Source organism: Natrix helvetica (assembly GCF_964273705.1).
Source record: "Natrix helvetica genome assembly, chromosome: 9".
Taxonomy (NCBI): Eukaryota; Metazoa; Chordata; class Lepidosauria; order Squamata; family Natricidae; genus Natrix; species Natrix helvetica.
Window position 1 is genome coordinate 10,956,931 of NC_138560.1, and position 22,831 is coordinate 10,979,761.

Here is a 22,831-nt window from a genome sequence, read left to right on the forward strand (position 1 = left end):
TTGACATAAACTTCATTTCCCAGAACCAATTATTAGGGTTTTTTTTAAAGCATTCTTTTTAAAAAGTTTTTTCTTGTTTTATTTTCATACAAATAACCAAGTACACTATTACATAACCAACACTATTTTATATTATTCAGTATTATGTCAATTCTGGAATGACCTCCCCCCGGATATTAGGATTACCACCGACCTCCGCTCCTTCCGTTCAAAACTCAAGACCCACCTTTTTCAACTAGCAGGCCTGGCTCAACCATAGCTCCATTTTATTCCTCCTGGCAATTTTTAAACTTGTAATTTCCATTGGGGTTTTAATTTAACTTATTTTAATATTTCTATGTTATTATAATATTGTATTGTGTTTTATACCTCCTCCGTACAATGTGTAATTTTATAATATGTGTTTTTATTTATTGTACGCCGCCCTGAGTCCCTTTGTGGAGAGGGAGCGGCTAACAAATTTAATAAAATAAATAAATAAATAAATAAATAAATAAATAAATAAATAAATAAATAAATCGTCTTACCATCAACCCCCCAAAACTATCATTGGCTCTTCTGCTCTCCATGCACTATATTTATACCCTATCCATCGCTTTCTTCTCCCTCTCTCCTCCTCCCTCCCTCCTTTCTTCCCTCTGTCATCCTTCTCTTCTCTACTTCCTCTCTCTCCCTCCTTCTCCTCTCTCCTCTTTCCACTCCTTTCTCTCCTCCCCTTCCCCCCTCCTATTCCTCTCCTCTTCCTCTTGCCTCTTTGCTCTCTTCCACATTCTTCATCTCATTTGCATGGTGTATTTCAGCATCTGAGTGGGCTCCATTTAATGTTGGTGTTAGTAATTTCATTTTAATAAACATCTTTCACATTAATAATTTTAACATATATACTCCTTTTTTAAAGCATTCTTGTACCATACATTGGAGGGGGTGGAGTGTTTCAGAAGAATGAGAAAAGTGGCAGGTTTCCTCTGTCTGTGGTCCCCATTTTAGAGAAGTAAAAAACAAAACATATCTGAAAGACTCATTACATAAAAATAGAACACTCATCGGCATCTCTTATTAACCAAAAGGAAAAAAGATTATTGTGTCAGTTCATTGTACCCCTACTTTCTGAAAAGATTCACCAAATATCTTCAGCCTGCTTGGAATTTAGAATACTGTCATGGCAAGTAGCCCATCTTAACTCCTCCCTGATGCTTTTGAAATTTAAAACTCAACCCTTGCAAGATGAAAATGGGGCACCCAAGGCATCATTGGGTTCAAAAGGTACTGTACAAAACAGTGAAATATGAATATTAAATTGTTATTACACCACAGCTAAAGGAACGGATTTCCTTCCCATCCAACCACCTGAGTTCTGAAATGTTTGGGGAGAGTTGAACAGGCTGTATGTAAACGTACAATTCTACAATAAAAAACCAATTCTTAAATACAGCTCATCTGTCTGGAACCCGCACTGCAAATCAGACATTAATACAATCGAATGAGTCCAGAGATATTTCATGCAAAGAGTTCTCTACTGCTCTGCTTGCAACAGAATCCCTTATGCCACTAGACTTGAGATTTTGGGCTTAGACAACTTAGAACTATGTGGCCTTCGGTCTGACCTAAGCGTAGTACATAAAATTATCCGCTACAATGTCCTACCTGTCAATGACTACTTCAGTTTCAACCACAACAATACAGGAGCACACTATAGATACAAACTTAAGGTAAACTGCTTCAAAATCGATTTCATAAAATGCGACTTCAGCAACAGAGTGGTCAACGCCTGGAATGCTCTACCTGACTCCGTTGTTACATCCCCAAACCCCCAAAAGTTTAACCTAAGACTGTCTATTGTCAACTTCATCCAATTCCTAAGAGGTCTGTAAGGGGGCGTGCATAAATGCACCAGCGTGCCATTCATCTCTGTTCTACTGTTCCCATTTATTTGTACTCATTTCTTATGTATATTCTTATACCTGCTTATACTTATATGTTTATATGTTATATTCACACTTGTTTGCTCATACGTTGTTTGACAAACCAAAATAAATAAAAATAAAATTAACTAAGCCAATCCTGGTTGAGACCAGACTGAGAACCTTTGCCTTTCCCCCATCCATTTCCCCCCAAAAAATAAAAAGAAGGAAAGGAAGAAACTAAGGAGCTATCCACAAAATTTCGGGAGATTGGGAACTCCTGGCTGAACCGCGAAGGAATCACCTGCGAGTTTCCCAACCCGAGACTCAAAAAAAGAACCAGGAAGTATTACTCATATCGGTAAGACTTTTTCTTACCACCCACGGAACACAGGAAAATGTCTCTTTGTATAAGAGCCACACCTGTTGAATTTCCTCCCGTGGGTTACCCATTCAGTTGAAAGGACCCCGCAACCTACTGTTGACCTCACCCCCATTCCTAAGAGGTCTTTAGGGGGGGTGCATAAGCGCACCAGCGTGCCTACCGTCCCTGTCCTACTGTCTCCATTTATTCGTACCTATTTATTTATGTTTATACTTATACCTGTTTTTTTACATGTTTGACAAACTAAATAACTAAAAATAAACCTTTCTCAGTAGGGCGTGAACGAAGGGGAGGGGAGTAGGAAATATTTATTTGTTTATTTTACTTTATTAGTTGGTCAAACATGTACAAGATCGCAGGTATAAGGATGGGCATGAACAAAGGAGATGAAGGCAACTATTGGGGCGAAAGAGCGCTTTCCCACGGGGGAAACCAAGCAAGAGAATCAACTTTTCGCCCGTTTCCAAGTAAAGCCGGGCAGGATCGGAGCGGGACCCAAAGAAGCGGGTTCCTCAATAGCGGGGGAGGGAAGGAAGGGGGCGAGAATGGCGTCGCTCTCAGGTCCCCGGACTCCTCCTTCCCCTTCTTCCCCCCCCACCAGGCCAACCCGTGTCGTCGCCACCCCCATCCCCACGATAAGCAAAAAAAAAAGAACCGACAAGTCAGGGAAACAAAACAAAAAAGCCTCGGGAAAGTCAGGCTCTTCCCCCCTACACACACACGCACTCCTCCCCACGCGGGAAACGAGACACTCACGCAGCTCAGCAAAGAGCAGACCCCCAGGCAGGCTCCCATGTCCCCGGCCACGCCTCCGGAGCCCCCCCGCCTGGCAAACTCTCAAGCTCGGTGCGGCGCAGTTGCCGAAAGCGATCGACTCCGCGGCTCGGGCTTGGCTCCCGAAGAGCGACCTGCCGGAAACCGCTCGGCAATCTTCGGCTGCCTTCGCCTCTCTCTCTCTCTCTCTCTCTCTCTCTGGCTTTTCCGAGGCTGCTTTCCCAGACTCTCTCTGGCCACGCCCCCTGGGCTCTGCCGGCGGAGAGGGGCGGCTGGGCAGGAGTCCAACACACCTGGCTTCCAGGGGAGGGGCGCATGATTAAGCGAGTCACGTGACGAGCCTGAGAGGTTGAGGGAGGGCGGGGAGCGAAGGATTCGGCTGCTTTGGGAGGCTGTTTTAAGGTGGACCTGTCAGTCCGGGAGATTTGGAAGGCGTGACGTCACTTGACTCGCCTTCTTTGAAAGGGCGGGGTAGGGGCGACTGGTGTAGATAGAACTCTGGCTTAGAGCTATAACCCGGACTGATGCTTCTCGCCAGCACGTCGGGGAATTTTTTCCCTCCCTTCACCTTTATTGTTTCAAGTCCTACCCTCAAAACGACGCTATAGAGCAGGGATGTCCAAACTTGGGAACTTTAAGACTTGTGGACTTCAACTCCCAGAATTCCCCAGCCAGGGAATTCTGGGAGATGAAGTCCACAAGTCTTAAAGTTCCCAAGTTTGGACACCCCTGCTATAGAGCACTGCGCACCAAGACAACTAGACACAAGGACAGTTTTTCCCCGAAGCCCATCACTCTGCTAAACAAATAATTCCCTCAACACTGTCAAACTATTTACTAAGTCTGCATTACTATTACTATTAGTCTTCTCATCATTCCTATCACCCATCTCCTCCCACTTATGACTGCATGACCGTAACTTTGTTGCTTCTATCCTTACAATTTATATATTGATTGGTTCCTCGTTGCTTATTTGTACCCTAAGACTATCATTAAGTGTTGTATCTTATGATTCCTAACGAATGTATCTTGTCTTTATATCTACACTGGGAGCCTATGCACCAAAGGCAGATTCCTTGTGTGTCCAATCACACTTGGCCAATAAATTCAATTCTATTCTATTCTATTCTATTAGCACTATTGGGTCTTGAAGTCGTGCTTTTTAAAGACTGGATTATCATGAGCGGGTGGCATAGAATTAGGATACCTGCAGATACGAACACAGATCTTGGAGTGATTTGAGGCTAATGGATGTCTTCCTGTCCCGTTTTACTGTAGATCGAAATAAGGAAGGCTGCAAGAAGAAATAGGATAAATGTCTTATAAAAATAATGAAATTGCAATAATATTTTGGAAGTAGAAAAGTGGGTTTGACTCTACTCAAACGTCCATTGTGGATTGGCAGAGTTCACACATCATGCTACATGAGAGATGGCATTCTATTTTCTTCACTACTGGTTCGGTAGCGGGAGCGCATGCGCAGAAGGTTCTTGATGACATCAGGGTGGATGAGCTGAGCCTTGGGCTGCCGCCACTACCAGTTTGCCTGAACCGGTGCGAACTGGCAGCATAACACCTCTGTGCTACATGATGTTAAATTTCAGTACAATATATATCTATCGATGTATCTCTATCATCTATCTATCTATCTATCTATCTATCTATCTATCTATCTATCTATCATCTATCTATCTATCATCTATCAATCAATCAATCAATCTATCAACTATCTATCTATCTATCATCTATCTATCTATCTATCTATCTATCTATCATCTATCTATCTATCATCTATCTATCATCTATCAATCAATCAATCTATCTATCAACTATCTATTTATCTATCTATCTATCATCTATCTATCATCTATCTATCATCTATCAATCAATCTATCTATCATCTATCTATCATCTATCTATCTATCTATCTATCTATCTATCTATCTATCTATCTATCATCTACCATCTATCTATCTTTGGTTTTTATATAAAGAGCCAGTTTGGTGTGATGAGGAATCAGAAGACTGTCAGTTCTAATCCCACCTTATATTCAAAGCCAAATGGGTGACCTTGAGAAAGTCTCTCTCTCTCTCTCTCAGCCCTAGGAAGGAATCAATGGTAAGCATCTTTTGAAGAACCTTGTCAGGGAAACTGCAGGGATCAGTCCAGACAATCACCAAGAGTGTTAACTCTGACTTAAAGGAACCAAAAGCAAACGATAGCTAAGGAGTAAACAAGTACAAACTGTCCTGTCACAAGAGAGAGGAGCACCTTTATCCATATTCCAATAGGAATATTTAAACCTGGAAATTGTTCTTAAAATAGTTCCTGTCCCATCTATACACGGTGGCTCAGTGGCTAAGAAGCTGAGCTTGTCGATCAGAAAGGTCGGCATTTTGGCACTTTGGATCCCTAGCACCACATAATGGAGTGAGCTCCTGTTACTTGCCCCAGCTTCTGCCAACCTAGCAGTTTGAAAGCATGTAAAAATGCAAGTAGAATAATAGGGACCACTTTGGTGAGAAGGTAACGGTGCTCCATGCGCCTTTGGCATTTAGTCATGCTGGCCACATGTCACCACGGAGAACATCTTTGGACAGCGCTGGCTCTTTGGCTTTGAAACGGAGCACTGCCCCCTAGAGTCGGGAACAACTAGCACATACGTGCGAGGAGAACCTTTATATTTACGTACCTATTTATCCCATGTATTCTTGGGCTGGGTTCTCTTTCAGAATTTTACAAACCATTTTGTCTCTGTGTGCTTGTGTAATAATTAAAACAATTTCAAACAAGAAGATAAAAGCTAATGGAAACTAATAGAAAGTAAAAAAAAGGGAAAAAATGCAAGAAAAAAAATAAAAAGTTAACAATATAGAAAAAGAAAGTATAAAGTGGTTTCTGATATTCTTCACAGCAATTATAAGTATGTTTTGACCTCTCTTTCTAAAGTTACATCCTGACACTCTCCCTTCTATAACCTATCCTTTCTAATCATCCCAACCATAAGTCAAAAGTCCGTTCTTTATTTTTACACACACACACAATCATAAAAGGCTTCCAGTCACCAATAAATTCTCTAATCAAAGAAGTCAATGTATTCATTTCAGTAAAATCTGTCAACTTTAACAACCACCCCTCCAGAGTGGATAGTCTCAAATCTTTCCATTGCTGCGCATACAGTAATCTCACTGCTGTGATCATATATTGAATTAATCTCCTGTTGCTTTTCCCCCCTAACCATTTATCCATTAATCCTAAAAGGAAAAGTTTGCTACATAATTTGTTAAACAATTTCTTGCTCAACCCAGTTGGCAAAACAAAGGGGCTCCGTTTGTATACAACACAGAGCCAGAAACCAAACAAACCCCTTAATAGTATAGCATAAAGGCTACACCGTTTGTGGTTCAAAGCCATCATGCAGGCGGGTTTTGTACATTTCGCAAAACGAGCCATTGTATGGATTTGCAGCGCAAGGATTATTCTTAGCATATTGTGTGAACTTAATTGCAAGCTGTTTGCTATTAAACCCAACAAAGAAGTATGCAAAATCACTTGCAGTCAGAATGAGCAATTGAAGGCTCAACCAGAAAGAGCAAAAATCATACAAGAAGAAATGCCAGGCTGGGGGGGTGGGGTGGGGTGGGGAGGGAGAGAGAGGGAGGGAGGGAGCAAGCAAGGATTTCATGAGCAACCTGAGTTACTGAAACTGAAATCAGACTGCACTAGAAATAAACCTGGAATAGAACTGGTGCAGAGGGGCGGGGGGGGGGGTTGATCAACCTCAGATTGCAAGTTATTTTCTCTCTCTTGCAAACTGCCCCCAAGATCTGTTCCAGAGCTGCTGGTACGCAGTCACCCATACACCAGGCTGCTAAGTGAATTCTGCTTAGCTGCTGGGACTATATTTAGAGTCCTATGAAAGGGGTTAGTGAGTTGCCTGGAGCCAGCACAGTATCTAAAGAGGATGTCAATATAACAGCAGTCAGGGATGAAAAATAACCGAGAGCTTTAAGTAAACCCTTCAGCATGAGCTGAGCTTGTGAAGGAGGACATTGTGCCCTGCAAAACTGCAACTGGGGCTGGAAGAGTGGGCAGTGGGTTGACTTCTCTGAAATGAGGGTGAAAAGACAATGTCTGTATGGGTCATGGAGAAGGTGAGGTAGTCCTCAACTGGCAATCATTCATTTAATTATTCATTCAGAGTTATAATAGTTCTGAAAAAAGGACTTACGGCTGGTCCTCACATTTACAACCGTCAGTGTCCCCAAGGTCATGATTGTGATTGAGGTGCTTGGACACTGCATGTATTTATAATGGTCTCAGCTTCCGAGAATCACGTCACATGGTTTTCATTTGTGACTTTCCCAAGGGACTTCCCACAAGCAAAGACAATGGGGGGAGACCAAATTCACTTAATGGCTATGTTCATTTGCTTAATAACTGTGGCAAAAACGTCATAAAATTGGTCACAACCCACTTAATTGCACTGCTTAGTGACAGAGGATCCATTCCTATCTATGGTGATAAGTTGAAGACTACTTTCAGAATGCACGGCTAATAGGAAAAGCAGATTTGCACAAAGAATTGAGGCCTTTGAACTATGGTGCTGGAGAAGACTCCTGCGTGTCCTTTGGACTGCAAGGCAATCAAACCGGTCAGTTCTAGAGGAGATCAACCCTGACTACTCTTTAAAAGGCCAGATCCTAAAGAGCAAACTCAAATACTTTGGCCACCTAATGAGAAGGAAGGACTCACTGGAGAAGAACCTAATGCTCGGAAAGATTGAGGGCAAAAAAAGGAGAGGACGATGGAGAATGAGGTGGCAGGATGGAGTCATTGCATTAGTCTGAAAAGATGCTATCAGGCTGCTTTTGATTTTAGGGTTTTAAAAAAGATTTTAAACATTTAATGCTCACACTTTTGGAAATAATAACAGGATAGCCTTTCTCACTGGGAGAACTATTTATAGCTAGTGTGAATCCATGCATAAAAATACCCAGAAAGGCCAAGAACAAAAAAATAGCATTTACATTTTACTAAAGACTACCAGGATATTAAGAAGCCATTAACTGAAAAGTGTGACAACCTTCAATATTACTCAATACTTATGCACTGATACTTTTGTGTTTTGAATATGGTATACATCAGACTGCTTCAGCAGTATCTGGGCATCTACAGACCCCTCAAATCCTGGACATAAACTATTTCAATATTTTCCCTCAAGATGCTACAGGGCATTGCACACTAAAAGAACTAGACACAAGGACATTTTTTCCGCATGCCATTACTCTGCTAAGCAACTAATTCCCATAACACTGTCAAACTACCTAGAAGGCCTGTCTTACTATTCTTCTTCTCATCTTTCATATTACTTATTTCCTTATCTTATGGCTATAACTTTGTTGTTTGTATCTTATGATTTATATTGTTTTATTTAGTACCCTAGTATGATTTATGCTGATTGTTTAGTATCCTATGACTATCACTAAGTGTTGTATCTTATAATTTACGATGAATGTATTTTTATGATTATGATTTATCACTTGTGGCATGTATGTACACTGAGAGCTATGCTCTGAAGACAAATTTCTTGTGTGCCCAATCACACTTGACCAATAAAGAATTCTATCTATCTATCTATCTATCTATCTATCTATCTATCTATCTATCTATCTATCTATCATCTATCTATCTATCTTTCTTTCTTTCTTTCTTTTTCTTTTTCTATCTTTCTATCTATCTATCTATCTATCTATCTATCTATCTATCTATCTATCACATTCATCCAGATGTTTCTGCTGGCTGCAAATTTTGCATATTACAGTCTCCCCCCCCCCTCATATCTGGAAGGGACCACACCACACCTGGGAAACTTTGTTAGATTTGCACATATTGCTTGGCTATAGCTGAGTTTAGTCTTCATTTGTTGAATAAACTATTGCAATCTATAAATCAAGTTTACAAATCACAAAGCTAAGTTCACACAAGGTGTTAAGCCAAAACCAAACCATGTGTGATAACAAAGCATCCATTCAGAAATGCAGATACATTTCGGATTTCAGTTCCCATCAGCCACAGCTGGAAGGGCCAAAGGCAAAGAATTGTAGGAAGCTGTTAAATATTAACAGAAAATATTAAGACTACCTGCCCTTCTTCTCAAGTTTTCCTTCAGGACCTTGGACAGTCCCATCAAAGCAATAATTAGCTTTATCAAATTGTCAATGTGATTGTCCCTTCAGGGTCTGTTCCTTTCATGCAATGTAGATACTTTAGCCTTCTTTAAGAAGGTAGGACTGCTACTTGGCTGAAGGCTACTTGGCTGACTGATTACACAGTCTGATTTCATTTAGGCTCAGGAAGTCACGGTGAGTGGGTCATAGGCAAGGAGGGCTTTGTAGGGATTTCCTGCTGGTTCTAGCCCAGAGCCTTGGACATTGAGATCTCTGGTCTCAGGGCCCATCACTAGTGCAACTAAAATTTCCCCATCCCCCTCCCAAGCCTAAGTCATGGCAAGTCCTGTTTTATTCATTTATTTAATGATATTACTCATTTCATCAAAGGGTGCACACATTATGTTTTCTCCTCCTATTTCTCCCTATGGCAACCTTGTGAAGTGTCTCAGAGCAAGCATCTGGACTAGAGTCACTAGACTATGAGTAAGTTTCTATGATTGAGGATGGACTTGACCCTGGACCTCCTTGGCTCCAGTTCACTACACCACACTATGACTCAAAGGTTATGCTTCTTCTTAAAAGTCTAACTTATCTGTTAAAGGCTAGGAGCTCTCTGCAGGATATACAGAAGACCCCTCTGGGCAAGTGATAAGAGCTAGAAACAAATATTCCAACTGTGAGTCCCAACTGAAGTCGAGGTTCCAATAAAGGAGAATATTTGCCACTCAGGGTTGACGTGAGGGGTTCCTGCTGTTTTCTGGGCCTGCCTGTTTTCTTGCAGATGTTTCATTACCCAAACTAGCTAACGTCATCCATGGTTTAAGTCAAGGTATCCTGAGTCCAAGTGTGATGACTTGGAGCCATTTTTCCGTTAGGGTGGATGAAAAAGTCTATTAAACCTTGGCACATGGTTGGCTTGAAGACTTTTGATGCAAGACTTTTGATGCATGTGATTAAACACAACCGACTGACTGTGTGGTGGCTTAGTTGGAACACATCTGAAAAACCATATTGTGGCTCTTTAGGTTTGGCTAAGTATGTTCTGCAAATCCATCTGTTGTGGATTAGATAAGAAACCGGTGGTTTTTAAAAACTACACTTAATGTAATAAACAGCCCCGCCTTAATTGTGCAAACCCAGGCATTCCATACAGTATCAAGAGCAGCTTTCGATTTCCTGTCTTTCTAAATGTACTTTCGCTTCATTCCTGAAAACCAGATTACCAAGAAAACCTCCTTGTAAAAAAAAAAAAAAATCAAATAAATCCAGGTGGCTTTTTCCCCCCAATTGGATTGGGACCTTTTCCTCTACTCTGAAGAATGAAGTTAAGACTGGTAGCCAGCCTATCCGTCATGTTGATTTAGCGTCTAATTTAAGAGCCCAGTCAGACTGTCTCTCTTAGAATCCATTAACTTCAATGCCAATCCATGTTCCTTTTCATTCCCCACTTCTCGTTATGTGTTTTCCTTTGTTTAAAGCTTAGCAAGGACAGTTCTCAAAACCTGAATGCAAAGATTAAACCTTGGAACCTGGAAAGCCCACTGGTGTCCTTCCAGGAAATTGCCTTTCTCCTTTAAGAAATATTTGCTTCTGCTCCAACCCTAGAGCAATTTTGGAGTGGCCATGGGACCATCCTACAGCTGCAGGTGGGGTTCCTGTGCGAAAAGAACAGGGATGTGCAAAAATAAAATAAAATTGATAACCTGTTGCTCAGAAATGACAGTGGGGGCGGGGAGCAGGGCGTGGGAATGCTGGGGAGAGAAGCGAACTAAACACAGCCTTGCTCGGCAGGGAGGTGAATCTATCAACACCCCCCCATCCCCAGCAGCTCAAAACAACCATGTGTAGCAGAGGCAGACTCCCAGAGTTGTGCCAACTGAGAGGCAGGGCAGGAGGAAGCTGAGAGAGGAGAAAGTGGGGGGGAGAGATTTATGCAAGGCTGATGGGAAACAAGGAATTCGAGCTATCTTCCTTTGAATTAGGGGAGGTGGAAAAGGCAGAGGGGGTGACGCCAGCTTACCTGGCCAAGGAGAGCCACCAAATGTATGTGAGCCTCCCTCCTGCACCCCCTTCGAAGCAATTGGTAGATCCGGCAGGCGTTCCAGGCAAGCAACTCACAGTCTGCTGATACCCAAAAGCATCTTGCAAATTGAGGAAGAGGGATGCTCCGGGAGAGACCATGGAGACGCATTAGGAACAGTGGGGGAAACATGCTTCGAGGCAGATCCCATGACTGATCATTCTTCCCCTGCTCCCCGACCTTGTCTGACAGTCCTCCTTGGAGATCAACCCTTCCATTTTTTCCACAACTCCCTCGGTAAGTATGTCAGCTTGCTTGCTCCTCTCGTTGGGAGTAGAAGGAGGAGGGGTTGCACTTTCCAGATAGGAAGGGAGGGAGAGAGGGAGGGTGGACTAGGGGCAGCAGGCAGGGGCAGGTTACAGGTAACCGTGAACGTTATTCATCTGGTTGGCTTGGATGCAATCTGTTGATGAGCCCCTGGTTAGGATGCTGGCTTCCTGGAGGTTTGAAGAACAAAAGAAGACGATGAGGCAAGGTGGGGAATAGAATAGGAAAGGCTCCTCTGGAAGAGCATGGGTGCATAAGCCCAAGGTGGTGAAACTTTCCACAACGCAGCATTCGACTCTCCAGCTGCTTCCATCTCTGGGTGCATTAGGAGGTTTAATGAGCATTCTGCAAAGATGCCAAGCAAGCACATTGCAATTCCCAAAGGGAAGCCGGGAAGGGCTGCCAAGCCTGGAAACCTCTTCAAGGATGAGAAGAAGGTGGGGTTGGAGGGTTTTGGGTGTGGTGGGGAGTTGGGATTAGCAATGCTCATCTGTTGCTGCTACAGAAGGGTTCTTGTGAGACCCCACCACCCCTCCTTAAGGGCTAAGCGTTTCTAGTGCCATGAGGATGGATTAGGAGCATCAGCCTAAGCAAGGCTGGGATTTGCTTGGCTGACAATTGCAGACACCTTGGATGGGGTGGGGTGGGAAATGTGCCCTGGATGCTTTGGTTTCACTTCAATGGGCTTTTATGCATTTGAGTGCTTGATGTTAACCAGAGGTTGGGAAGTCAGTCAGGGTGTATTGAGAAAGAGAGAGACCATTGTGCAAGTACCAAAAATTAGGCAGGTAGCAGAATTTGACTATTATCAAGTCCAGAATATTTTGTGACAATATGTAAAAAAGGGAATGCAGCCAACCCACAAAAAACTTCTCTTTTAAATCCCAATTCAAAGGGTGGATTTACACATTGGAGTAAGCTCATTCATTCTTGGCTTAGCTGTGTGTTGCGTGATCTCAACCGTAGTCTCTTGTTCTTTTACCAACAATCAGCCTCTGAGAGGGCTCAAATGATCCAACAGCCAGCTCCTTTCTCACTATAAAGGTGGATGCCAGAAACCCACCTTCCACCCACTCGTGCCCTATTTAAGCACTTCCCATTTCTTCCTCTCTCTCATTGTCCAGCTTTCCTGCTCTGGATCTGGAGGGAAGCTTCAATTGCAATCCTTAGAATGGTGCTGACTTATCCAAGTCGCCCCTTCTGCAAAGGCATTTGCTCATTCTCCTGCTTCCTAAGCTTCCTGGTATTAAAGTCCGCCAACTGAATTGCATAATCCCAATGTACTGTAGGAAGGTGCTGCCTGGGTCATAGGTAATAGCTTTCATCCCTAGCAGATTAGTTTTTAATATGCAGGCTGGGTATGATTTTTTTAAAGTCTGTTCGCATGAACTGTAAGCATTTTGCTGCCTCCCCCCACCCCCCAAGGACCTTATATCAATACACAACTTTAAAATCAATCAGCTGAGGGCGGTTCAGACAGCAGACTCAAACAATAGCTAATAAAAATGAAATATCCTGCTTTGTTCACAGAAGTTAAACAAGCTGATGATGTCACCTTTCCCTTTGTGCCCTTTTGCATTTCCCATTGCCTCTCCTCTTTTTTTCTTTTTATTTTGTTGTCCTTATCAGAAAAGTCAAATTAAAAAGAGAAAGATGGAGCGGCATCATTCCCAAACCAATTTTGATTGCTGGCACTAAGGGCTATCAGTAGGAAAACGCCAGCAATTTTTGCAGCCCTCTTAAACCAAAATGAGCTAAGATGACATCTTCCAAGGTAATTTTCTTCCAGGACCGAGGTCCACAACCAGGGTGCTGACACAGAAAGGGGTGTGAGATCTGTTTCTCTACCAGCTTTGGCTAAAAGGGCCTACACAGCACAGGAAGGTAGCAGTAAATGAAAATGAAATGGATTGGACCTGGTTAATATTTGCCTGGGAAAATATTTGAAGGAGAGGCCGCTAGGAAATCCCTCAATTGTAGATTAGATTGGAAAGTTAAGGGGAGGAGAGAATATCCTGAAAGAAGAGAGTGACAAACCACTTTCATAACATTGCTATGAAAGCTGCACAATGTACCCAAGTAAATCAACAAGAGTCAAGATCAATTTGAAGACATTTTTTCCTGTATGGAAAGAAGTGATTTCTCCGTCATCTTGCTGACAAAGAATGTACAGTTTCATAAAGAAGAATTGACATGTTGAGTAGGGCTCTGAAAGAACTTGTAAATGCAAAAGCTACTTGGCTCAACTCCCTGCTGATATAAGACATCAGGTGGATGCAGCACCTGGGATAGCAAGGGATTACCTGGCACGTAAGCTTTAAAGAAGGAAAAACCCACGAAACAGTGATTGAGTTGGAAGATTGCATGTAGCCTTCTGTAATTCTGGGTTTTCTTTTAATCTTTGCCTGAAATTGTTGGGTTAAGCCGGCTATACTGGCTTGGGACCATAGATTATATTTTAGGGCAGGAGTGTCAAACTCGGGGCCCGGGGGCTGGATCTGGCCCACAGGTTGCTTAGATCTGACCTGCAGGGCCACCCTGGAAACAGCAAAGGAGTGGCCCATGGTACCTCTGCCAGCAAAAACGGACCTTGGGAGCCCATTTTTCCTGGCAGAGTGCTTGGGCCGCCACAGGTGCCCCCGACATGAGTGACATGGAGCTGGCCACACCCATCCTGCCCCCCCACAAGGTCAAACACACAACCCTGATGTGGCCCTCAATGAAATGTATTTTGACACCCCTATTTTAGGGGTTTGAGGGTGGGGGCAGGGAGGGGGTGGAGGTTGTGCCTTCAAGTCAGTTTTTAACTCCCAGGGACTGTCTGGACTAGTCCATGCAGTTTTCTTGGTAAGATTTTTCAGAAATAATTTGCTGTTGCCCCCTTCTTAGGGCTGAGAGACAGCAACTGGCTCAAGGTCATCCAGCTGGCTTTCCATATCTAAGGTGGAACTAGAACTCATGGTCTCCTAGTCTGGTGTCTTAACCACTACTCCAAACAGGCTATCCTTCTCCAATCTCTTCTCAATTTTTTCTGTTACATCTAATAATTTTTGAATTTCAAACATAATATTTTGCAATGTTAAGGTTTCTTTTTCATGTTGGTCCATTCTTCCAACTTGTAAACACTGCCACTCTGGCATTCAAAACTTTTTATTAAATTTAAAGCAAGTTCATTTATAATCTTTCAAGACAAGGCTTTGTTTTCACTCCACTCCAGCTGCCAATAAAGCTCCCGAAGAGCACCTGTATAAACAACCCATGCACTTCTCACTATCACTCTCTGTAAACAAGCTGAAGAACCTTGAAATACAAAGTCAAAAGATCAAAGAGAAAAAAGAAAAGACAATATTTCCAAGCCTTCCAAGCCTCCAGCCTCCACGTGGCAGTGTGACTTCCTTTTCCTCTGTTATTACAGCCCTCTTTGTATTCCTTTTATATCTTCTTTATATTCCAGGCTTAAGAAAACAAAATTCTTAAATGGAGCAAAAAAAACCCCCATCAAATCCAGCATTATAAAAATAAGGGAAAAGATTTTAATCCATAAATATTTTTTAAAAAAGAATATAAAAAGTAGAAGAAGAAAAACTAATCCATTCAATTTAAAGAATAGGAAACTTTTGCAAAAGTTCCATCTGTAAAAGAAAATTTTTAAAAAAGGATAACACACTGTCTAATGTAGCTTAATTTCGCCGCTTACTCTCTTCTGTTTTCAAATTTAATTTAGCTTTAATGTTTTTTGGGGTAGTCTCTTTTATAATAATAAGATTTCCTCACCAGATGGACACATTTTCTCTTTTCATTTTCCTACCGTTCCGGAGCTGTCCCAACTTCAGCAGCTTCAATGGCTGCACTTCTGTCGCTGGCAAAAAGAGATTCTCCTTGATCAATCAGGGACTTTGCGGTGTCCCTGAGATCAGCAGGACATACTCTTCCCTGTCACCATCTCTTCGGGACGGTTTAGGTCCAAAAGGACCATCCAGAGGCAAAAGTATCGACTGCAATCTTGGAGCTTCAAGATCGCATGTCGTGTTGTCAGCTCCTCCAAGTCAAACTGCCCCTGTGCTGTTTGACTCTTGAAGGAGATATATAGGGCTTGTGATTAGTCAACATTTCACAACATTTCACCCAAAGTGTGAGTTCTTTCCATTGACACCATGTCGTGTTGAAGATCTATCAATACATATTCATCTCAGCTGTCTTGTTCACTTACTGTAAAGGATGTAGAGAAATCAGAAAAAGCTAATAAGGATGATCCGAAGTATGGGGGGAAAACCCTATGGCCTGGAAGAGAGGGGAAAACCTTCATAGAATAACATGAGTTGGAAGGAACCTTGGAGGTCCTGCTTAGGCACGAAACTCTACACCATTTCAGACAAATGAATATCCAACATCTTTTTTAAAACGTCCCATGTTGAAGCATTCACAACTTCTGGAGACAAGTTGTTCCACTGATTAATTGTTCTCGCTTCTCCTTAGTTCTAAGTTGCTTCTCTCATTGATTAGTTTCCATCCATTGCTTCTTGTCCTGCCCTCAGGTGCTTTGGAGAATATCTTGACTCCTTCTTCTTTGTGGCAGCCCCTGACCACTTTCTTCCACCAGATGTCACCTAGAAGTAAGCATTGATTATCATTTATTCTTCCCACTTTCCCCAGTCACCTGGCAATCAAATAGGTATCTTTACTGCCACACTTACTTCCAGGGCCAAAATTAAGGGAAGAGAAACATGAAGACTGCATTCATGAAGAGAATAAGCAAGTCCATCTTACATTTCCTATAGTGAAATCTTGATGCCTTCTGAGCTTGATTGTGTTTTGGGGGACAATTCATTGCCCAGCTGGATAACATCATCACCTTGTGCTGCTGATGTTACCTGGTTGGGCAATGAAATGTCTGCAAGCAAACAACCCAAGCTCAGAGACCACGAAGAACTTCATAATTCAATCCTGAGCTATAAACATTCGCTTCTATGCCCCACAGTGCTCAGATTGTTGGATGAAGTCAGGGGCATTTTCTTAACCGGTATCTTCTATAAGTGCAAGGATCTGAAAGAAACTCCAGCAGAAGCAGGCCCTGTTCAAACATGAGAACTTAAGAGCTACCTGGGTAATCCAAGATGCTGGTGTGAGCTTTTGCTGGGATCTCGAATAGTTTTGATTTTAAAAAAAGATTTCTAAAAAATAACTATATATTGGAAAAGTGAATATTAACTTTTGACATGGACACCGGGCTGGAAAAACTCAGAAAAAGGCAAAGTCACCAGTGGCCATCAATCTATCAGCTTTGCACAGCCACTTTTCATCCAGATGTTACAGGTACCCTCCCTTCATCAAAGGAAAAAGGCAACTTTCCTTAGAACATGAGTTTGCAGACTATAGTTGCTGGCAGGGCTTTAACCACATGTCAAAAACAGATGGCGAAGTGCCTAGAGAAGAGGAGTAGGGGGCGAGCATCTGTAAGACTGTCTGGGGAAAGAACAGCTGAGCAGGATTTTCTTTGAAGAGGTGGGTGGCAGCAGCTGGCTGAGTGATCCTTCAAGGTTTTCCCTTCAGCTGACTACCCCAATTATCTAGTCTGGGAATAGCAATCAGGATGCCAGCATGCATCCACACAGATGCTTGTGCACACCAAGCGACACAGTGAATGCCACTGTATCACAAAAAGCTCCCGTTCTTTATCGTTTTCTGGGTCTAGCTATGCCTTCGTCATCTAGATCAAAGCTACCCAACCTGGCCCACTCTGCGACGTGTGGATTTCAACTCCTATAATCCCCCAACCAGCATGGCCATTATTAAGAATTCTAGGAATTGAAGCCAAAGTTTTCTAGGTTGGATAACCTGATCTACATAAAGGTTGAGAAACTCTTGGGTCTCCAGATATTATGGACTCCGAGTTGCACCACATCGTGGGTTCAGAAGACTGGATGTTTTCCAGTTTTATTTGGGCATCTTGCTGCCATCAGAAGAAAAGAAAGAGGTTAGTTAGATCAGAGGTGGGTTGCCCCCCATTCGGCCCAGATCGGACAAACCAGTAATAGCAGTGGCGGGAGGCTCCACCCATCTATCCAGACACTTCTGCTCATGCACGGAAGCATTGTGCACGCACAAACGAACTGGTAGTAAAAAAATTGGAAGCCCACCACTGAGTTAGATCTTGTTTTCATTAAAATCCAGAGTTGCCCAGAACTAAGGGCAAGGAGAAACATGGGGAGGCAAGCATACATCATAAGAAGCCATTGTTTGCTTATCAAGTTTTACTACAGTGATGCCAAAGTCAGGTCCAATCCAAATAAAATAGCCAGCTTCATTCATAAAATCAATTCAGATCATAACCCTCTTCATCAATCCATATCAGAATGTTGATTCAATCTGATCAAATTGCTTTTCCAATAAATGTCCCCGAAAGAAAGGCTTTCCACTGTCCTGGCTTTTGAAATAAATTAACATTGGCTGACTTAATAAAACACGCTTAGCCAAAACTGAACAAACTACAAATTAATGTAGGAGAAACGTATCTAAGAGTTGACCAACCCTAATGGGCACATTCTGGATGTGTATGATTTGGCTGAATGGAAGCTTGTTTGAAGGGGGGGAAATTTCCCTCTGCCTTAGTTGAGATGGTTGGCCTCTCTAGCGATTCTGGTGTCGTTTCAGGGAAAGTATGACTGAGGTGGAGCCTGTGCTGGATTTTGCATCATCCGGGCGCACTGGCCGAAGAAACGCCTTGCCGGATATCCTGGGCTCACCAGCTGGGGTCAGCCCCACCGACTTGCCCCTGAAACTGGCAGAAATGTCTATTTCCTCAGGTAGACCTTATTTGCCTCATTTCTTGTATCGGGGGAGCTCTTTTCCAATGGAGTAGTTCCTTCTTTCTTCATGTCCTTGGTCCTGGATCGGAAGGGTTTGCTCACAGCCATTTGTGCCTTGACCACTTCCTGTTTGGATAATTCGCAGTGCTCCTCAGTTCCACAAGCAGCACTAGTTGCTGTCAGTGCAGGGATATAGCCCCATACAAGGGTCTCCACCTCCTTACTAGCATGTTGCCAAGGCAGGCTGAAGCAGGCCAAAGTGTTCTGGCTTGAAAGTAATTATCTGAGAAAAGAATTCTTCCCAACTAGAGTTTGTCAGAGTTTGTTGCAGAAATCACATCCAGAAAGCACACACAGGTAACTGATTCAGCAGGATTCATTAACTTCTTTATATACATAATAACACATGAGTAAATGTACAATACCAACAGCAGATTCTTTCAATGTGGTAGAGAGGAGCGAATGGTTTCAGTTCAGAGATCAGAGCTGTTTAGTTCTCAGCACAGATTTGCAGTTTTATTACAGAACAGTTGGACTAAGCCACACCCAGGCGCCTAGCCATCTGGCATAGCTCTCAGTCACCAAATAGTTCCCATTGGCTGACTCAGTTGCCATGCCTATACATTGGCTGACCTTGTTACCATGTCGTATTCCAGCCAGTCCCCAATGGCTGACCTGTTGCTATGTCCTATTCCAGTTCGTGAATATTCTGACAGAGATGACTCATATGGAAGAGTCATCTCTGGACATCAATGGCTTGCTGGGCTTTAGCAAGACCACTCTCTCCCTTCCATGGCTGGCAATGACTGCTGGACATATACCCAGCTGTATGTCAGGGCTCCAAGTAATAAATCTATAATAAGCAAAACTCCAAGGTCAGCAGATTCCTCAAAGAACAGAAATATCATATTGGCACAGATCTAGTGAAAGCCAACTCCGAAAACTCCCACGGTTTTCACTTAATTAAAAGTAAATGCTTTTCTACCCTCTCAAAACAAACAGTCACATGGTCCAATCATGGTGCAGTCTGGTGACTGGGTAGCATCACTCTGCTTTCCTCTGACCAGGTGTGAGAATGTCCTTGGTTCCCAAGAGAAAATATTTTGTTTTGGCTACAGAATCACCTCTATCTCAAATCCCCACTCCCTATCCCTCAGCTCCAGTGTGGCAATACTGAAGTGGTCCAAAAGCCTTCAGTTAGGTCAGCTTCAGAGTTGACACTGTGACTTATTTGTGACTGTAAGATTTGGTAAAGAGATGATTATGAAGGACTTTATGAAGGACTGAATATGGTCTTCCATGGGTATGGATTCCCTTTTGTAAGGAGAAATCAGTAGCTGATTTGCTCTATCCTATCCCATATTTAGGACTAACAAAGCTGAGATTTATGGCCAAGACAGAGTGCTTTGTGAGAACTTCACAACTTTACAATTTATTTGTCAATAAATCACAATTAAGCAAGACATGGCTTAGCACAATGTGTGGATCTCATTGGTTGTCTCATTTTCTAGTCACCACTGACAAATACTTTCTTCATATTTCTCTGCTTTTCTTTCCCCAGACAGATCACAAGAAATGCAGTCCCCAGTCACAGAGGTGCCTCCACCAGCACCCCAAAGTCCAGAGTTGAAAGATACCTCTTAACCCTTCCTCCTGGAAGCCAACTGAAGAAGGAGAAGCTTCCTATCATCCAAAGAAGTTTGCCTGGAGTTTGCTGGGGCTACCTGGTGAAACTTGTCTTAACATCCTGTGGCATGAAGGAGACACACAGGAGGATGGAAAAAATAAGCCACCACACATTTTATAAAGACCTGAGTGGGACCTTTAGGTATTCCTTCTTCAGAGGGGACTTGAAGAACTGCAAGACAGAATGGAAGGGGTTGTTACAGAGTTAAGTTTCTTTCCACAGCTCTGATGTAGAGAGCAACTATGAACAGGAAGTACCATCAAGTTGCTTGGAGTCATCTAGTTCAGGATTGTCTTGGTTGAAAGCTGCAAGTTCTCTGAGTTTCAGCCAGAGGCCTTGTTGAAGCTCAACTGGAGATGCCCAGAACTTGGCATGGGAACCAGCTACATGCAAAACAAAAGCTGTTCCGCTGAACGTCATCCTTAACTGTGCATCTGCCATATATTTGTGGGTCCAAAATGTTATTCAAAGATCCATGAGCTGTTGTTATTTTTTAACAATGTGTATTTTTCACAGTATGCATCTGTCACTGTGAAGTTTGGAAGCAAAGCCTTCCCTTTTTGGAGATTGTGTGTTGGTTTCACCACCAGGTCTACAGTCCTCTCCACAAAACATTTTAGAGGCAACGGAGGTCGGCTCCTTCTGCCCTTGTTGAATTCCTCTCAAGGGGGAAGCTCTTTCCAAAGTAATCTGCCTATTTTGGAAAGTGTTCTGGCTTGTGGAATAAGATGAAGAGCATCTCACGTACAGGAAATCAATATGGCTGTTTATTGCCAAAGGTAGCTGCCCTTATGAGATTTTTCAGGTCATTTCATAACGATTGGACAAGCCATTTATAGTCATTTTAGAGATCCCTTAGTTCTCACTAGAAGTAGCAGATAGACATTCATACTTTGGATCAAGTGCCATTGAAGTGGAATTCCAACTGGTCCTTCTTGATGAACAGAGTTTTCGGTTAATAGATGGAGAAGACAGATTTTCTGTCTTGCTTTTTGTGGCCCTGTTCTGGGTTTCTATTTTTAGAAATCAGTAAGGAAGAAGTCACATGTAGATAAAGTAGCTTTTGCTAAAAACCAAGCACATCAAAAGACCTGAAAGGCCAGGTTAGGGATAGACCAACATGGAAGAAAGCTACCCATGTGGTCGCTAGGAGTAAAAAAAATCACTTGGAGACACATAATGAAACCCAACCCCTTGCTATATTTTTTGTTTGTTTATTTATTTATTTATTTGTTTATTTGTTTATTTATTTATTTATTTATTGAGGCTTCTAGACCCAAGTGACTGAACGGCTTCCTCTCCAATATGCAGAAACAGGATTTAAAATGTTCTGTAATATCCAATAACGCTCCCAAACAAATCAATAACAGATACACCTTCTCCCAAAAATTATAAGTGCACTATTGAAAGATCTGAAGAAGCCGGTTGGGGACAGATCGCAAAGGAGAAAAATCTACCTAAAGTTACAACCAGTCCTTGCATTTACAACTCTCACAGCATCCGCACGGTCATATGATCAAAATGTGGGTGCTTGGCAACCAGACATTCTGGTCCCAATTGTGGTAGTTACTAAGTTGACACCAACTTGATGACACGTAAGCAAGCAAGCAATTATCCCAGAAGGACCTCAAATCATATTGATCGTTTGTGTGTGAATATAGGTTAAAAAAAACACATATCACTGAGAAACAATTGAACTGATGAGCGGGTGCAAAACATTTTCAGAAGTTGAAGATAAACGAAGCACAGAGATTGAATAGTCCCAATTTATTTTATAGCGGTTGCCTCTAAAGAAAATGGCATTTGTAATCATCGGATTAAGGCAGGATATATTTAATATGTTCCATTCGTAATAGAAAATAAACGGGGGGCGGGGATCCTGAAAAGTCAACTGTGTGTTCAAAAATACAACGTAACTTTTTGGGGAGGAGGGGAAATGCATATTTGACCATTTTTCTGGAGTGAAAAACTATGTCTAGTGAGGATCTGATTGTGCAAAACTCATTAAATTTCTACCATCGAGAACACAATTTGCTTTTCCTGTCTCAGTTGCAGTATGAATCTTTCGCACAAGACAAAATCCCCTTTTTTTGCAGGGCACATCTTTTCATTGTTGGAAATTGTTACTGCAAATTGAGGGTGAAGTGTTGCATGGCTCAATCTGAGTGATTTTCTGCAGCATTTTTTTTCTTTTGGATATATATATATATATATATATAATGTGTGTGTTTTACAACCGCTGGTATGCCCAAATATGGGAGGGAACTCACTACTCCCCTTTCTGTCTATTGGCTCACTACAGGAAACCATCCAGGCAGAAAACCATATTTTTAATGTTGCCTTTTTATATTTGTGTTGTATTTGTGCTGATAAATAAATAAAGGGAGACTAGTATAGATCTATTTCAAGCTATTTAGCTCTCATCAGCTAGCCATACCCTTACTGGGATTCGAACCTGGGCTGTATTACATATTAGGCAGATGTATTAGCCACTAATGTATTAGCCACTAAATACATACCTATTTCCCTGGCTCAGCTGATAAGGAGGAGAGCCTGTGGCTTAGTGGCTAATACATCTGCCTAATATGTAATACAGCCCAGGTTCGAATCCCAGTAAGGGTATGGCTAGCTGATGAGAGCTAAATATCTTGAAATAGATCTATACTAGTCTCCCTTTATTTATTTATCAGCACAAATACAACACCCACCCACGCACACACACACACACACAATTAATTTTGATTCAAACATCATCTTC

General features: G+C 42.3%; 2 protein-coding genes across 3 annotated transcripts in view; one reads left to right on the forward strand and one right to left on the reverse strand.

Moving 5' to 3' along the window:
* The window catches only part of SERINC2 (serine incorporator 2), a 45,117-nt gene extending 41,783 nt beyond the window's left edge, over window positions 1-3,334 (reverse strand). The window contains exon 1 of the mRNA XM_081961752.1: window positions 3,043-3,334. Coding sequence (XP_081817878.1) covers window positions 3,043-3,081 — 39 coding nt within the window. The 5' untranslated portion in view covers window positions 3,082-3,334. The remainder of the gene's footprint in view (window positions 1-3,042) is intronic.
* On the forward strand, window positions 2,168-22,129 carry LOC309396562 (cAMP-dependent protein kinase inhibitor beta-like). Of its 2 annotated transcripts, none has more exons than XM_081961753.1 (3): window positions 2,168-2,262; window positions 18,232-18,383; window positions 19,948-22,129. In XM_081961753.1, exons 2-3 carry the CDS (start codon window positions 18,239-18,241, stop codon window positions 20,028-20,030), a joined length of 228 nt encoding a protein of 75 aa, XP_081817879.1. In that variant the 5' UTR covers window positions 2,168-2,262; window positions 18,232-18,238; the 3' UTR covers window positions 20,031-22,129. The 2 variants fall into 2 exon arrangements, with proteins under 2 accessions (XP_081817879.1, XP_081817880.1); XM_081961754.1 differs by lacking the exon at window positions 2,168-2,262 and adding an exon at window positions 11,474-11,550.
* The last annotated feature ends 702 nt before the right edge of the window (window positions 22,130-22,831 follow it).